The sequence below is a fragment of the Oncorhynchus mykiss genome, chromosome 18, assembly GCF_013265735.2.
Source record: "Oncorhynchus mykiss isolate Arlee chromosome 18, USDA_OmykA_1.1, whole genome shotgun sequence".
Lineage (NCBI taxonomy): Eukaryota > Metazoa > Chordata > Actinopteri > Salmoniformes > Salmonidae > Oncorhynchus > Oncorhynchus mykiss.
The window spans coordinates 6,308,354-6,322,152 of record NC_048582.1 but is presented as its reverse complement, the minus strand read 5'-3'; the positions used below and the strand labels follow the sequence as shown (position 1 = coordinate 6,322,152).

Sequence of the window (13,799 nt, the reverse complement as noted above, 5' to 3'; positions counted from 1 at the left end):
GAAAGGAGTCCATAGGAGCAAGGGATTGATTTAGGGATTGAGCTCAGGTGTCAAGAACATGTGTGCAGCCCAGTTAGAGGTCCCGCTGTGAAGGACAGGTGTAAAGGTAGAGGTACTCACAGTCCGGCAGGCAGCCCAGTTAGAGGTCCCGCTGTGAAGGACAGGTGTGAAGGTAGAGGTACTCACAGTCCAGCAGGCAGCCCAGTTAGAGGTCCCGCTGTGAAGGACAGGAGTAAAGGTAGAGGTACTCACAGTCCGGCAGGCAGCCCAGTTAGAGGTCCCGCTGTGAAGGACAGGAGTAAAGGTAGAGGTACTCACAGTCCGGCAGGCAGCCCAGTTAGAGGTCCCGCTGTGAAGGACAGGTGTAAAGGTAGAGGTACTCACAGTCCGGCAGGCAGTCCAGTTAGAGGTCCTGCTGTGAAGGACAGGTGTAAAGGTAGAGGTACTCACAGTCCGGCAGGCAGCCCAGTTAGAGGTCCCGCTGTGAAGGACAGGTGTAAAGGTAGAGGTACTCACAGTCCGGCAGGCAGCTCAGACACCTGGTAGTCAAACAGGTAGTGAAACGCTTCGGACAGCAGGAAGTCCACCAGTGCAGTGAGCACCCACGTCCCAAACAGGAAGGACTACAGGAAGAACCAGGATGTTACAGTTAGGACTACAGGAAGAACCAGGATGTTACAGTTAGGACTACAGGAAGAACCAGGATGTTACAGTTAGGCCTACAGGAAGAACCAGGATGTTACAGTTAGGACTACAGGAAGAACCAGGATGTTACAGTTAGGCCTACAGGAAGAACCAGGATGTTACAGTTAGGCCTACAGGAAGAACCAGGATGTTACAGTTAGGACTACAGGAAGAACCAGGATGTTACAGTTAGGCCTACAGGAAGAACCAGGATGTTACAGTTAGGCCTATAGGAAGAACCAGGATGTTACAGTTAGGACTACAGGAAGAACCAGGATGTTACAGTTAGGCCTACAGGAAGAACCAGGATGTTACAGTTAGGCCTACAGGAAGAACCAAGATGTTACAGTTAGGACTACAGGAAGAACCAGGATGTTACAGTTAGGCCTACAGGAAGAACCAAGATGTTACAGTTAGGACTACAGGAAGAACCAAGATGTTACAGTTAGGCCTATAGGAAGAACCAGGATGTTACAGTTAGGACTACAGGAAGAACCAAGATGTTACAGTTAGGCCTACAGGAAGAACCAAGATGTTACAGTTAGGACTACAGGAAGAACCAGGATGTTACAGTTAGGCCTATAGGAAGAACCAGGATGTTACAGTTAGGACTACAGGAAGAACCAAGATGTTACAGTTAGGCCTACAGGAAGAACCAAGATGTTACAGTTAGGACTACAGGAAGAACCAAGATGTTACAGTTAGGCCTACAGGAAGAACCAAGATGTTACAGTTAGGACTACAGGAAGAACCAAGATGTTACAGTTAGGCCTATAGGAAGAACCAGGATGTTACAGTTAGGACTACAGGAAGAACCAAGATGTTACAGTTAGGCCTACAGGAAGAACCAATATGTTACAGTTAGGACTACAGGAAGAACCAGGATGTTACAGTTAGGACTACAGGAAGAACCAAGATGTTACAGTTAGGCCTATAGGAAGAACCAGGATGTTACAGTTAGGCCTATAGGAAGAACCAGGATGTTACAGTTAGGCCTATAGGAAGAACCAGGATGTTACAGTTAGGCCTATAGGAAGAACCAGGATGTTACAGTATGAAACAATGACATCACATAAAATCATATCATCATTATTACGATAATTTGATTAAACAACTGATAATCTGTGCAGCACGACTGCAATAAAGACCAGCTGGAACGCGCCCAGTGAGTCTAACAGAGGTTTACAAGCTGAAATGAACTTACAGCAAATTTTCTGCTGCCGAACCGTCTCTCCAAGATGCGGAAGTTGTAGATGAGCAGACTGTTGCAGAAGGTGTCCTTTAGGTCCAGACAGATCAGTCTGCCACACACTAACCGCCATACCTTACAGAAGAAGAGGAGTGAGGGTTGTTACACAGTACACACACCACAGAGTTTCTAAACCCAGAGGTGCAACGTCACAAGACTTCCGGGAACGCTTGAGAAACAGACTTGGCCGACCAGATCGAAAAATGTGTCCTTAAGTTGTTAATTGTCTAGAAATCTAAATGCAAAACTGAGATTTGAGCCAATGTCTTAAGTAGCTGAAACTGTCATTACTACAACCTCGTGAAAGTGACAATCTGACATGTAATAATTTTAATCAAAAACAACTTTATATCGAAGGAGTGTCTTCGATTTGACAGCCTGCACATGCGCAGTTCGGCACGAAGACCATTAAAAGCAGATTACGTGTTTCTGGGCATGAGTTTAGCTAGCCAAAGGTCGGCTACAAGCGTGATCGGGGATTTCTTATTGGAGAAGCAGTTTCTGCCCATCTTTATACTGTACTGTCTTTGGCAACATGATCCACAGGAGGAGATAGGAGAGATTTACGACACTCTCTCTCTCTTTTCCGCTACCTGGTGCTGCAGCGTGATGGCCTGCAGGCTGTAGGTGAACAGGTGATTGTACTGTGGCAGGAGGTTTAGCACGACAGTCAGACCACTGAGGACCAGGAGGAGACCTTTAGACAGGGGGGCCTTATCTGTGGGGGGAGGCAACCAATCAATCAATCACCTACCTGTAGGGCACAATCAATTTGATACTCTTATCAGAATGTACAGCAGAGTACTTGTTCCTGGTAACATTAAATACTGTATTGAAAATGTGGGCGGGGAAACCACATGCACCGTTCTGTCACTACAGTACTGAGCCAGCATTCAGCGTCGTTTATTAAATGAAACATCGAGCGGTATCACGCAATACTAGACATTATGACAAAAAATGGTAAAGGCTCGAATCGTCGATTGTACGCGTAGAAACGACGATGTGACCCGTTCAAATACTTAAGATTCATCTAGAATGAATGACAGTGCAAAGCTGCGAGACAGGACCGAGCGAAAACACTCGTACACGAATCAACTAGTCTGGTACTTACCGAGCCCTCGGGAACCGGTGGTCGTGAACATGATGGAAAACGAAAAATATATATATAATGACTGTCTGTGTAAAGGCACTGCAAAATGAAGGTACAAACTTAGCTATAGTAACTAAAAGTTAGAAAGAAAAAAAAACACCATAGTGAGATAGAGGGGAAAGGGTATCGAGTACGGTGGTCGAGTTCGTCCAAAATTGTTCGAGATTGTTGTTTTTGACACGCAAATCTCGAGATGCGCTGAATAAAAAATGGCCACATGAGGTCGCTATGTCACTATCAATGGTCAGTAAAGGTTCTCGCTCATATTATAGCTGGTAAAACAGGTCATTGCCACAATAACAGAACATACACTCAATTTGCATAACTTAAGTAATTGTATTTCTTCACTGGCCCTCGTTTCATTTAATCCATTTGATGGATACTGTCCTCGTCAGCAGAAAGTGATCAAAGAGAGGGTTTTGAGTGGCCTCTATTAATGAACATCGTCAACAAAAACACTCCTGACACTTGACTTGTACTTTGATCACCTGCCTGTACTCCCCCTCCCAGAGACATGTCAGAGGGTATTGAACAGAAGCTAGCGTTTTCTTCTCCGCATAAAGATCAAACCTCTGCCATCTCCGTGACAGTTGTTCCTGTGAAGAAGAAAAACATGCACCGTAGACACATTACTCATTCATCCTGAGATAAACCTCATCAGACAAGAGAACTTCTACACACACACACACACACACACACACTATCATTGGCTGGTTCCCTCCAGAAGCCTGAAGTGATAATGCACTGTGCGTGGTTTCTTCATCCAGACTAGCGCTCTCCTAAGCACCCTCTGACAGCTTAAGACCCTCCTCAGACGCGGAGCGGGAGGTTTCTGTGTCAGCATTTATGTCTTCCCCTCCTAACGTCTGAGCCCCTCAGGAGATAGAGAGGCAGCACCGACAGAGGCTTTGAATGGCAGGCTTTGTGTTCAGTGTCCTCTGGCCCCAGTGTGTTTGATCTCCCTGTTTCATCTGGATACTCTGTTCATCTTCTTCTCTGGCCCTTTGTAAAAAGCACCAGATGTCTTATCGTGTTGTCTTCTTCTCTGGCCCTTTGTAAAAAGCACCAGATGTCTTATCGTGTTGTCTTCGTCTGTGAAATGATTCATCTTACTTCTACGAATCACAGCTACTGAGATCAGGAGGTGTCAAAGGTCAGCACAACCTCAACATGCTTATCCTTGCAAATCCACACCTCTTCTCTTGGCGCTTATTGAATGGTGTATCTGTGTTTAGGCTAGTTCACGTCATTCATTTCACTGTAAATGGAATGTATACTTACATCAGTGACATTCAGTGCATTTCGTGTGGTAATAGTCTCGTGACATGACCGATCGTGTGGAACATTAAATGCTTTAATTAATGACACTGTGTTGGGTATTTTCAACAGGCAGCACTGGCTCTGACAGTCCCACTAATTGCTCTGCAGATGAATGATTATTTCTGCCTTAATGCATCTGTTGCCTTTAATATGACTGCTGGAAAGATTTCATTAGTGTTTCGCCATGGCAACAAAGATGTACCTACACTCGTTGCTATAGTACTCCCGTGGCTGTGAATTCTACTGTACATTAGGCGACCCCCTTGAAGAAAAACATTAGGACTTTCAACATTGTCACCTTACGTGAAAATCAGCTATTAATTTACCTTTCTATAATATTAAATGTTAAACTCAGAAAAAAAAGAAACGTCCCTTTTTCAGGACCCTGTCTTTCAAAGATAATTAGTAAAAATCCAAACAACTCCACAGATCTTCATTGGACAGGGTTGAAACACTGTTTCCCATGCACCTGTGGTACAGTCGTTAAGACACTAACAGCTTAAAGACGGTAGGTAATTAAGGTCACAGTTATGAAAACTTAGGACACTAAAGAGGCCTTTCTACTGACTCTGAAAAACACCAAAAGAAAGATGCCCAGGGTCCCTGCTCATCTGCGTGAACGTGCCTTAGGCATACTGCAAGGAGGCATGAGGACTGCAGATGTGGCCAGGGCAATGAATTGCAATGTCCTTACTGTGAGACGCCTAAGACAGCTCTACAGGGAGACAGGATGGACAGCTGATCGTCCTCACAGTGGCAGACCATGTGTAACATCACCTGCACAGGATCAGTACATCCGAACATCACACCTGAGGGACAGGTACAGGATGGCTACAACAACTGCCCGAGTTACACCAGGAACGCACAATCCCTCCATCAGTGCTCAGACTGTCCGCAATAGGCTGAGAGAGGCTGGACTGAGGGCTTGTATAAACCCAATAGGCTGAGAGAGGCTGGACTGAGGGCTTGTATAAACCCAATAGGCTGAGAGAGGCTGGACTGAGGGCTTGTATAAACCCAATAGGCTGAGAGAGGCTGGACTGAGGGCTTGTATAAACCCAATAGGCTGAGAGAGGCTGGACTGAGGGCTTGTATAAACCCAATAGGCTGAGAGAGGCTGGACTGAGGGCTTGTATAAACCCAATAGGCTGAGAGAGGCTGGACTGAGGGCTTGTAGGCCTGAGGACGTTTCTTTTTTTTACTGAGTTTATGTTTCTGCCTTTTGTACTTTCAATACCCAGTAGGTTGATCCATATCACGTGTCTAGTGGTTATCTGAGGAGCCTCGTCTAGATCAAGCTAAACATCCAGCGTTCTTTTCAGGGACTGTTTTTGTTTAACGTTGACCTTGCCAATACAAAATACCGATGAATAACAGTGTAAACTCCTCTGCTTGTTTAATTCCTTTAATATTCATAACTAGGATATTGGATAATAAACCATTAAGAGCATCGTTAAAGCTCATTAGAGAAGAGAATGGATTGATTGTGTTGAACAACTTCCCAACGTCTTTAAGTGACTTTGTTGTTTTTTTTTGGACAGGTTCCAATACGATTAGGTTTGATCTATAATGAGCTATTCCTCTATCTACCTAGACGCTTAACATATAGTGCCTCTATTATTCGTTCATTCATTCATTCATTCATTAATGAATTGCGTTCATTAGAGTGTTGTTAATTGAATAAGGATCCATGAGGCCAGTGATCAGTGATAGCTGCAACCTTCACAGAGGCCTCGCCGGGGAAACTCCCTTGTGTCTCTACACTTTATAATGAAATATCCTTTATCAAATTAGAATTTTGTGTGTTCAACTATGTAATGATGGATATGATTATATATATTATATTTCCCTTGATTAGATTATTGGGACGACTCATTGACGCAGTGAATTGCACTCTAGGATCCTGTGTTTAACAGGTGGACAACATCTGCTCTCAATCAGTGGCTGTTGTATATTGTTTGGTTCATAAATGTATTCTCCATAATCACCTCTAGTCGTCAACAATTTATGTTAATTCAATCTTCCACAACGAGATTGACTTTATACTTTTTCGATAACTCTTCATCTCTTTATGTGGCGACTCTGTTGACCTCTCATACTTCATTTCAACTGTATTACCAGTTTACTCCTGTCTTACTCTGACCAGTGAGCTGCTTCTTCACTAGGAACATCTACAATATACTAATTACACCTAACTTTGCCTCTCAGTCAGTTGACTTGATATGTACACTCTTAGAAAAAAGGGTTCCAAAAGGGTTCTTAGGCTGTTCCCATAGGAGAACCCTTTTTGGTTCCTGGTAGAACCCTTTTTTTTTGGTTCCAGGTAGAACCCTTTTTTTTGGTTCCAGGTAGAACCTTTTGGGGTTTCATGTAACACCCTCTGTGGAAAGGGTTCTACCTGAAACCAAAACGGGTTCTTCAAAGGGTTCTGCAATGGGGACAGCTGAAGAATCCTTTTAGCTTCTAGATAGCACCTTTTTTTCTCAGGATGTTGGCTATTTTTCTCACTCACTCAACACAGTTTTTTTTCTCAGTTGGATGCACAAGGTCAAATTGAGTCAACTCAACTAAGAAAAACAAGTATGCTGCTTTGGACACAGAAATGAGGCGAGATCAAGTGTATCTGGCTCATTACTCTCTTCTTCTCCTTCAACCTGTTCTGTGTCACTGGCACCGTTCGTTACCTCCTCACCTCAAACTCTAACTAAATCAATCCCCATCATCACCACATCAGCTCTCTCTCCTCTCTCTCTCTCCCTCCCTCCACCCCCCCCCCCCTCTCTCTCTCTCGCTCTCTCTCCCTCCCCCCCTCTCTCTTTCTCTCTCTCTCCTCTCTCTCGCTCCCCCCCTCTCTTTCTCTCTATCTCCCTCATTTTCTTTAAATCTCTTTCTCTCCCTCCCTCTCTCTCTTTTTTTCTTTCTTTCTTTCCTTCTCACTCTCTCTCTCTCTTTCTTTCTTTCTTTCCTTCTCACTCTCTCATTCTCTTTCTTTCTCTCTCGCTCTTCTCACTCTCTCATTCTCTTTCTTTCTTTCCTTCTCACTCTCTCTCTCTCTTTCTTTCTTTCTTTCCTTCTCACTCTCTCCTTCTCTTTCTTTCTCTCTCTCTCTTCTCTCTCTCATTATCTTTCTCTCTCTCCCTCTCCCTCTCCCTCTCCCTCTCCCTCTCCCTCTCTCTCTCTCCATCTCCACACCTACATGAGTCTGAACTGTGCCTGTTCATCCGGTACTAAAGCCTCATCTGGTCCTATTAACCCAGGGATCTAACCCAGGGACATGTTCAGACTGGTCTGATACAGGGAGAGAAAAACAACACATCCGTTTCTACTGGGTCGTGTTGTGACAGGGGTCTTCATGATGATTTATGGTGTGCTGTTAGGCCTGATAACTGACGCTGAGGCTCCACACTTGTTTCAATTAGCACCGCTGAAGGTCACGTTGCCGCGGACTACAGCTCATTTCCATACGCATAATCAATTTCCATTATCATGGATGACACGGGAGCATTCTGTAACTCTGTGTTGATTTGGGTCCTAATGGCTGATTCAGCTCCTGACGGAAAGGCTTGTCTGTTAGGATTATGGCTGAGAGTGGTTGGGACAGATTTCTAAATCTCTCTCTCTTATCTCTGTCTCTCTCTGTACTACCTGTCTCTCTCTCTTTATCTCTGTCTCTCTTTTTATCTCTGTCTCTCTCTGTACTACCTGTCTCTCTTTATCTTGGTCTCTGTCTCTCTCTTTACTCTCTGTCTCTCTCTTTACTCTCTCTCTCTCTTTTTATCTCTGTCTCTCTCTTTACTCTCTTTATCTTGGTCTCTGTCTCTCTCTTTACTACCTCTCTCTCTTTTTATCTCTGTCTCTCTCTGTACTACCTGTCTCTCTTTACTCTCTCTCTCTCTTTACTCTCTCTCTCTCTCTCTTTTTATCTCTGTCTCTCTCTTTACTCTCTTTATCTTGGTCTCTGTCTCTCTCTTTACTCTCTTTATCTTGGTCTCTGTCTCTCTCTTTACTCTCTTTATCTTGGTCTCTGTCTCTCTCTTTACTACCTCTCTCTCTTTTTATCTCTGTCTCTCTCTTTACTCTCTGTCTCTCTCTTTACTCTCTCTCTCTCTTTTTATCTCTGTCTCTCTCTTTACTCTCTCTCTCTCTTTACTCTCTCTCTCTCTCTTTTTATCTCTGTCTCTCTCTTTACTCTCTCGCTCTCTCTCTCTCTCTCTCTTTTTATCTCTGTCTCTCTCTTTACTCTCTGTCTCTCTCTTTACTCTCTGTCTCTCTCTTTATCTCTGTCTCTCTCTTTACTCTCTCTCTCTCTTTTTATCTCTGTCTCTCTCTGTACTACCTCTCTCTCTTTTTCTCTCTCTCTCTCTCTCTTTATCTCTGTCTCTCTCTCTTTTTCTCTCTCTCTCTTTATCTCTGTCTCTCTCTTTACTCTCTGTCTCTCTCTTTATCTCTCTCTCTCTCTTTACTCTCTCTCTCTCTCTTTATCTCTGTCTCTCTGTACTACCTCTCTCTCTTTACTACCTCTCTCTCTCTTTATCTCTGTCTCTCTCTGTACTAGCTCTCTCTCTTTTTCTCTCTCTCTCTCTCTTTATCTCTGTCTCTCTCTTTACTCTCTCTTTCTTTCTCTTTATCTCTGTCTCTCTCTTTGCTACCTCTCTCTATTTCTCTTGCTCTTCCTCAACCACTGACCCGAGGCCTCTTGATAGAGATGAAGCGTTAAATATGTTGTTATTTACTTAATGAGAATGGATAGAGTGGTATTTATGCCTCATCAGTCTGATGTGGTTGTCCTGAGTATCTACCCCTGCAGGGTAGAGTGGTACAGACAGCACACTGACTAACAGACACAGGATGTCACCACCATAAATATATAATTATCTATTACAGAAATAGAATGGGAATGTCAGTTCTAGTCATTATATTTCTATGGTCACTACACCATTCTTCTGCAGCGACAGAGAGCCCTCACACAGTGGCCTTCAGCTTTTCAAATATGTTTTGGGTGGAATTTGGTGCCCTATGTGAGGTTTATTACTGTCTGGATGGTTTGACATTTGACATTGAAGTACACTTCTGATATTATGTGTGTAAATCAATGTGCCGCTATAAACCGGCGACTGGGCCGCATCTGGCCCATGGGCCGCAGGTTTCAGAGCCGTGGCATAGACTTTTTCCTCCAATAGGTGGCAATTCCCCCTCTCCATGTCTTTTAGTGAGTCCTGACATTTTAAATGTCTATTTGCTGGTAAAAAGCCATCTCAGCAGGAGATAGAGCAGGAGTTTCCAAAGACAAAAGTGAAGTTCTCTCTCTCTTCTCTCCTGGGAGATGCTGAAAGCTAAGCATAATTAAGCAAATTTGATTAGAATCAAGCTTGACTTCTTCAGTTGACTTTTAATGAATGCAAATCGGGCATCTACATCCCTAAGATTAATTCCAGCCAATTAAAAAACACAAGAGGCTTATTCAAAAGAGGGATGGGGAAGCAGGAAGAAAAGAGTGAAAAGACCTTTAAGCTGAATAAAGAGACGTTTCTCTCCACCTCCTCTTCATAACACGCTCTCTTGAGGTTTTCTTCTCTCCCTCTGTGACTTAGATCATTATCAACGTGATGCTCCGTTAAAGCACTGTGCATTCCTATGGAGACGAGGCTATATACCGGACAAAACTACCGCGCATCGAAAAGCTCCCATATCCACAATGTTCACTTGATGCCTTTAATTTACAGATAAGGTGTTTTTTTTTGTGTTTTTTTTTTGAAACATTTGTGTAATTTAGCAGATGCTCGTATCCAGAGCGATTTACAGTTAATGCATTGTTGTGCATTCATCTTAAAGTAACTAAGTGAGACAACCGCATGTCACTAATCACGTTTCCATCCCATCCATTTCATGCGAATGAATTTCCTGACGCGTGGAAAAAGTCCCGACCAGGCTGGTGGAAACATGAAATGCCGGTGCAATTTCATAAATGCCGAAAGACAATTTGTTCGTTCGACATGGTGGGATCTTTTTTTTGTGTCGCTAAAATTCATTATGCGAGAAATAGCGGTTCAAACGCCTTTATGCGCAAATATTGATATAATAACCATCATATCGAAGAGATCTTGGTGTCAGGCGATGACATGTTGTGTGGTCCTCCCACTACGACTCGGGAAAGCATGCAGCTTATTAGGCTACAGATGAAATAAGTTATGATGAACTTCACAGGGTGGTGAAAGTGCAAGGTGATGAGCTTGATGCTCCTTTCCAATAAATATCCAGGGTCTGATTCTGGTGACATGATGGTCGATGCTTGGCTGCTTTGACAAATAAAAATAATATCGCTCTTAAACATAATAATCTCATAATGTAGGTAGCCTACCCGCACTACCAGCTGTTGGCTAGAGCGCATGCGCCAATACCAACGTGGGAACATTTTTTATAGTCCTAAAGGCTAACGCAACAGTTTTTGTGACAACACCATCAGTAGTGATGAAAATGCGATGGAACCCCATTTAACTATTTTTTCATTCGGCATATAGGAATTTAACGGCAGAATAAATTTTGAATTGCACGTACACAACCGTTCAAACGTTTGGGATCACTTAGAAATGTCCTTGTTTTGCTCCATTTTGTCCATTAAAATAATATCAAGTTAATCAGAAATACAGTGTAGACATTGTTAATGTTGTAAATGACTATTGTAGATGGGAAACGGCAGATTTTTAATAGAATATCTACATTAGGCGTACAGAGGCCCTTTATCAGCAACCATCACTCCTGTGTTCCAATGGCACGTTGTGTTAGATAATCCAAATGTATCATTTTAAAAGGCTAACTGATCATTAGAAAACCTGTTTGCAATTATGTTAGCACAGCTGAAAACTGTTGTCCTGATTAAAGAAGCAATAAAACTGGCCTTCTTTAGACTAGTTGTGTATCTGGAGCGTCAGCATTTGTGGGTTCGAGTACAGGCTCAAAATGGCCAGAAACAAAGAACTTTCTTCTGAAACTCATCAGTCTATTCTTGTTCTGAGAAATGAAGGCTATTGCATGCGAGAAATTGCCAAGAAACTGAAGATCTCATACAACGCTGTGTACTACTCCCTTCACAGAACAGCGCAAACTGGCGCTAACCAGAATAGAAAGATGCTCCGGTCCCCAACTGAGCAAGAGGACAAGTACATTAGAGTGTCTAGTTTGAGAAACAGACCCCTCAACAGTGAAGAGAGGACTCCGGGATGCTGGCCTTCTATGTAGATATTCCATAAAAAAAATCAGCCGTTTCCAGCTACAATAGTCATTTACAACATTAACAATGTCTACACTGTAATTCTGATCAATTTGATGTTATTTTAAAATGGACCAATATTTAGCTTTTCTTCCAAAAACAAGGACATTTCTAGGTGACTACAAACTTTTGAATGGTAGTGTACGTCATCACGCACAGTTTTCTACCTGCAAAAAAGTCATTTTTATGGAAACATCTCTGGTTGGAAAATGTGGCCAAGTGGATGGAAACTGGCTGTTTTCAGCACATTTCTTCCTCGATAATCAGCGAAGTCAGTGCTAGTGTCATTATTTATCTTTTTGAGCGGACTCAATTAGCCTATATGCTTTTTTTTTGGTGTGCAGAGAAGAGAGTCTCCAAACCTCAGTCTTCATCAGCATTAGCAGGGAACTGTCAAGGGTATGCATTCGAGGGGTTGTGGAGGCTCAGTCCCTAATGTGGTGTGTGACAGGATGATGGGGTGGCGGCTTGAGGAGGGTCAGAGGTTAAAGTCAGGGTCCTCTTGTCTGTCCCTCTTCTCCCCCCGTAGAGGGCCCTTTTGGGGGGGGTTATTATTTATAAACAGTGGGCAGCTTCCACACTCTGAATAGTCAACATCCTACAGTTAAAATTCAGTGGCGTTATCTCCGGAGCTTGTGCTGCTTATACAAATTATTCATCAAGGTGTTCAGTTTCTATTCCAGTTTTATTCTAGCCTAATGGACCGCATATTCTGAACACGGTCAACAGATGCGTGTGATGTTTTTCTAAGAATATTTAGAGGCTCCTCCTCTTTTTCATGATGTGACAGTATCATCCCGTCCGCGAGCTCCTCACTCTAGCTCAATTCTGTCATCGGTAACCTGACGCACGGACCCTTTATCCCACTCACTGCATCTCCGACATTTCTCAGCTTAAAAAAAAAAAACTACCGACGAGCTCTCAACTCTTTGATTTCTGTTTCTCTCGCGACACTTTTTTTAGACTACACTTGACTTTCGAGACTTTCAGCTTGTTTTTTTTTTTTAAATACAGATTTGGATCATGGCCTCTCCGGCTGCTCTCATGCCCTCGGTTCCTCTCGTCCAACCGCCTCCGATACAGACTTCACCGGCGACCAACTCTCCGCCACCAGCAACCACGTCCTCATCCCCTTCACCGTCTATCGCGCCCACCGGACTGAACCCTTTCAGCGCGGACCTCTTACCAGTACCTGTCGGTAGCCCTGGCGCACCGGTCGACGTCCTGCCCTGTAAACCGGTGTATTCTACCCCGTCGCCGGTTGAGAACACTCCGCAAAACAACGAGGTTAAAATGGTCGAGGTCAGAGGCGCCAAGCTCGCCTCTTTCACGGTAAAAGACAACGAGCTAATCTGCCTCCCGCAGGCGTTCGACCTGTTTCTGAAACACTTGGTCGGCGGACTGCACACGGTCTATACCAAGCTGAAGCGGCTCCAGATCACACCGGTGGTCTGTAACGTGGAACAGGTCCGCATCCTCCGGGGCCTCGGAGCTATTCAACCGGGAGTGAACCGGTGTAAACTCATCTCCAGGAGAGACTTCGAGACGCTGTACAACGACTGTACTAACGCCAGGTGAGTTGGTTTCCATGGTGCCCTCATCTATCTCTGATGTCTTTATAAAGAGTTGAAGCGACCGAACAACGCAACGTTGTTGAAATAATGGCACCTTTTCCAATCTTTTAAAAGTGTTTCAGTGGCTCAAACTGAGTCTCTGCAATTATGTGTAGGTGTGCGTAATGGGGGGATTTTGCGGAGCGCACACAAACACGATCTCTCTCTCTCTCTCTCTCTCTCCCCCATCTCTTTGCATTTAACACTGTTAGTTACTCTGAGAAATTGATTCTTCACAGAAATTAATTAATTTTCATTTGGCCCAAAGCGGCCGTTTAAATCAGGGCGCTGCTGACTGGCTGTTTCTCTCTCGTCGTGTTCTGCGTGTAGTGTAACTGCCTTCTCGTATCAATCAGTTGTAGCCCCGAGGATGAGCTCATCACTGGAGACATACACTTTGAGATGTCTATTTCTCTATATTTATGATTTAATTATGTAAATAGGCTGTTCTCTGTAACTCTGTGTGACCTGCTGTTTGGCTCATTAGCACTGAGATGACAGAGTTCGCGTCTCAAA

The 13,799-nt window shown here is 43.7% G+C and overlaps 2 protein-coding genes across 4 annotated transcripts in view; one reads left to right on the top strand and one right to left on the bottom strand.

Moving 5' to 3' along the window:
* The window catches only part of ubac2 (UBA domain containing 2), a 32,881-nt gene extending 29,629 nt beyond the window's left edge, over positions 1-3,252 (bottom strand). Inside the window, exons 1-4 of one of the 2 annotated variants that reach the window (XM_036951484.1) lie at positions 3,045-3,252; positions 2,527-2,651; positions 1,889-2,008; positions 517-623 (exon numbers count right to left, since the gene is read on the bottom strand). In XM_036951484.1, the coding sequence (XP_036807379.1) occupies positions 517-623; positions 1,889-2,008; positions 2,527-2,651; positions 3,045-3,075 (383 nt within the window). In that variant the 5' untranslated portion in view covers positions 3,076-3,252. The remainder of the gene's footprint in view (positions 1-516; positions 624-1,888; positions 2,009-2,526; positions 2,652-3,044) is intronic. The other variant, XM_036951485.1, reaches the window with a different exon arrangement.
* An 8,966-nt stretch (positions 3,253-12,218) lies between these two features.
* LOC110518947 (dachshund homolog 1) overlaps positions 12,219-13,799 on the top strand; it is a 95,223-nt gene continuing 93,642 nt past the window's right edge. The window contains exon 1 of one of the 2 annotated variants that reach the window (XM_036951479.1): positions 12,219-13,244. In XM_036951479.1, coding sequence (XP_036807374.1) covers positions 12,694-13,244 — 551 coding nt within the window. In that variant the 5' untranslated portion in view covers positions 12,219-12,693. The remainder of the gene's footprint in view (positions 13,245-13,799) is intronic. The other variant, XM_036951480.1, reaches the window with a different exon arrangement.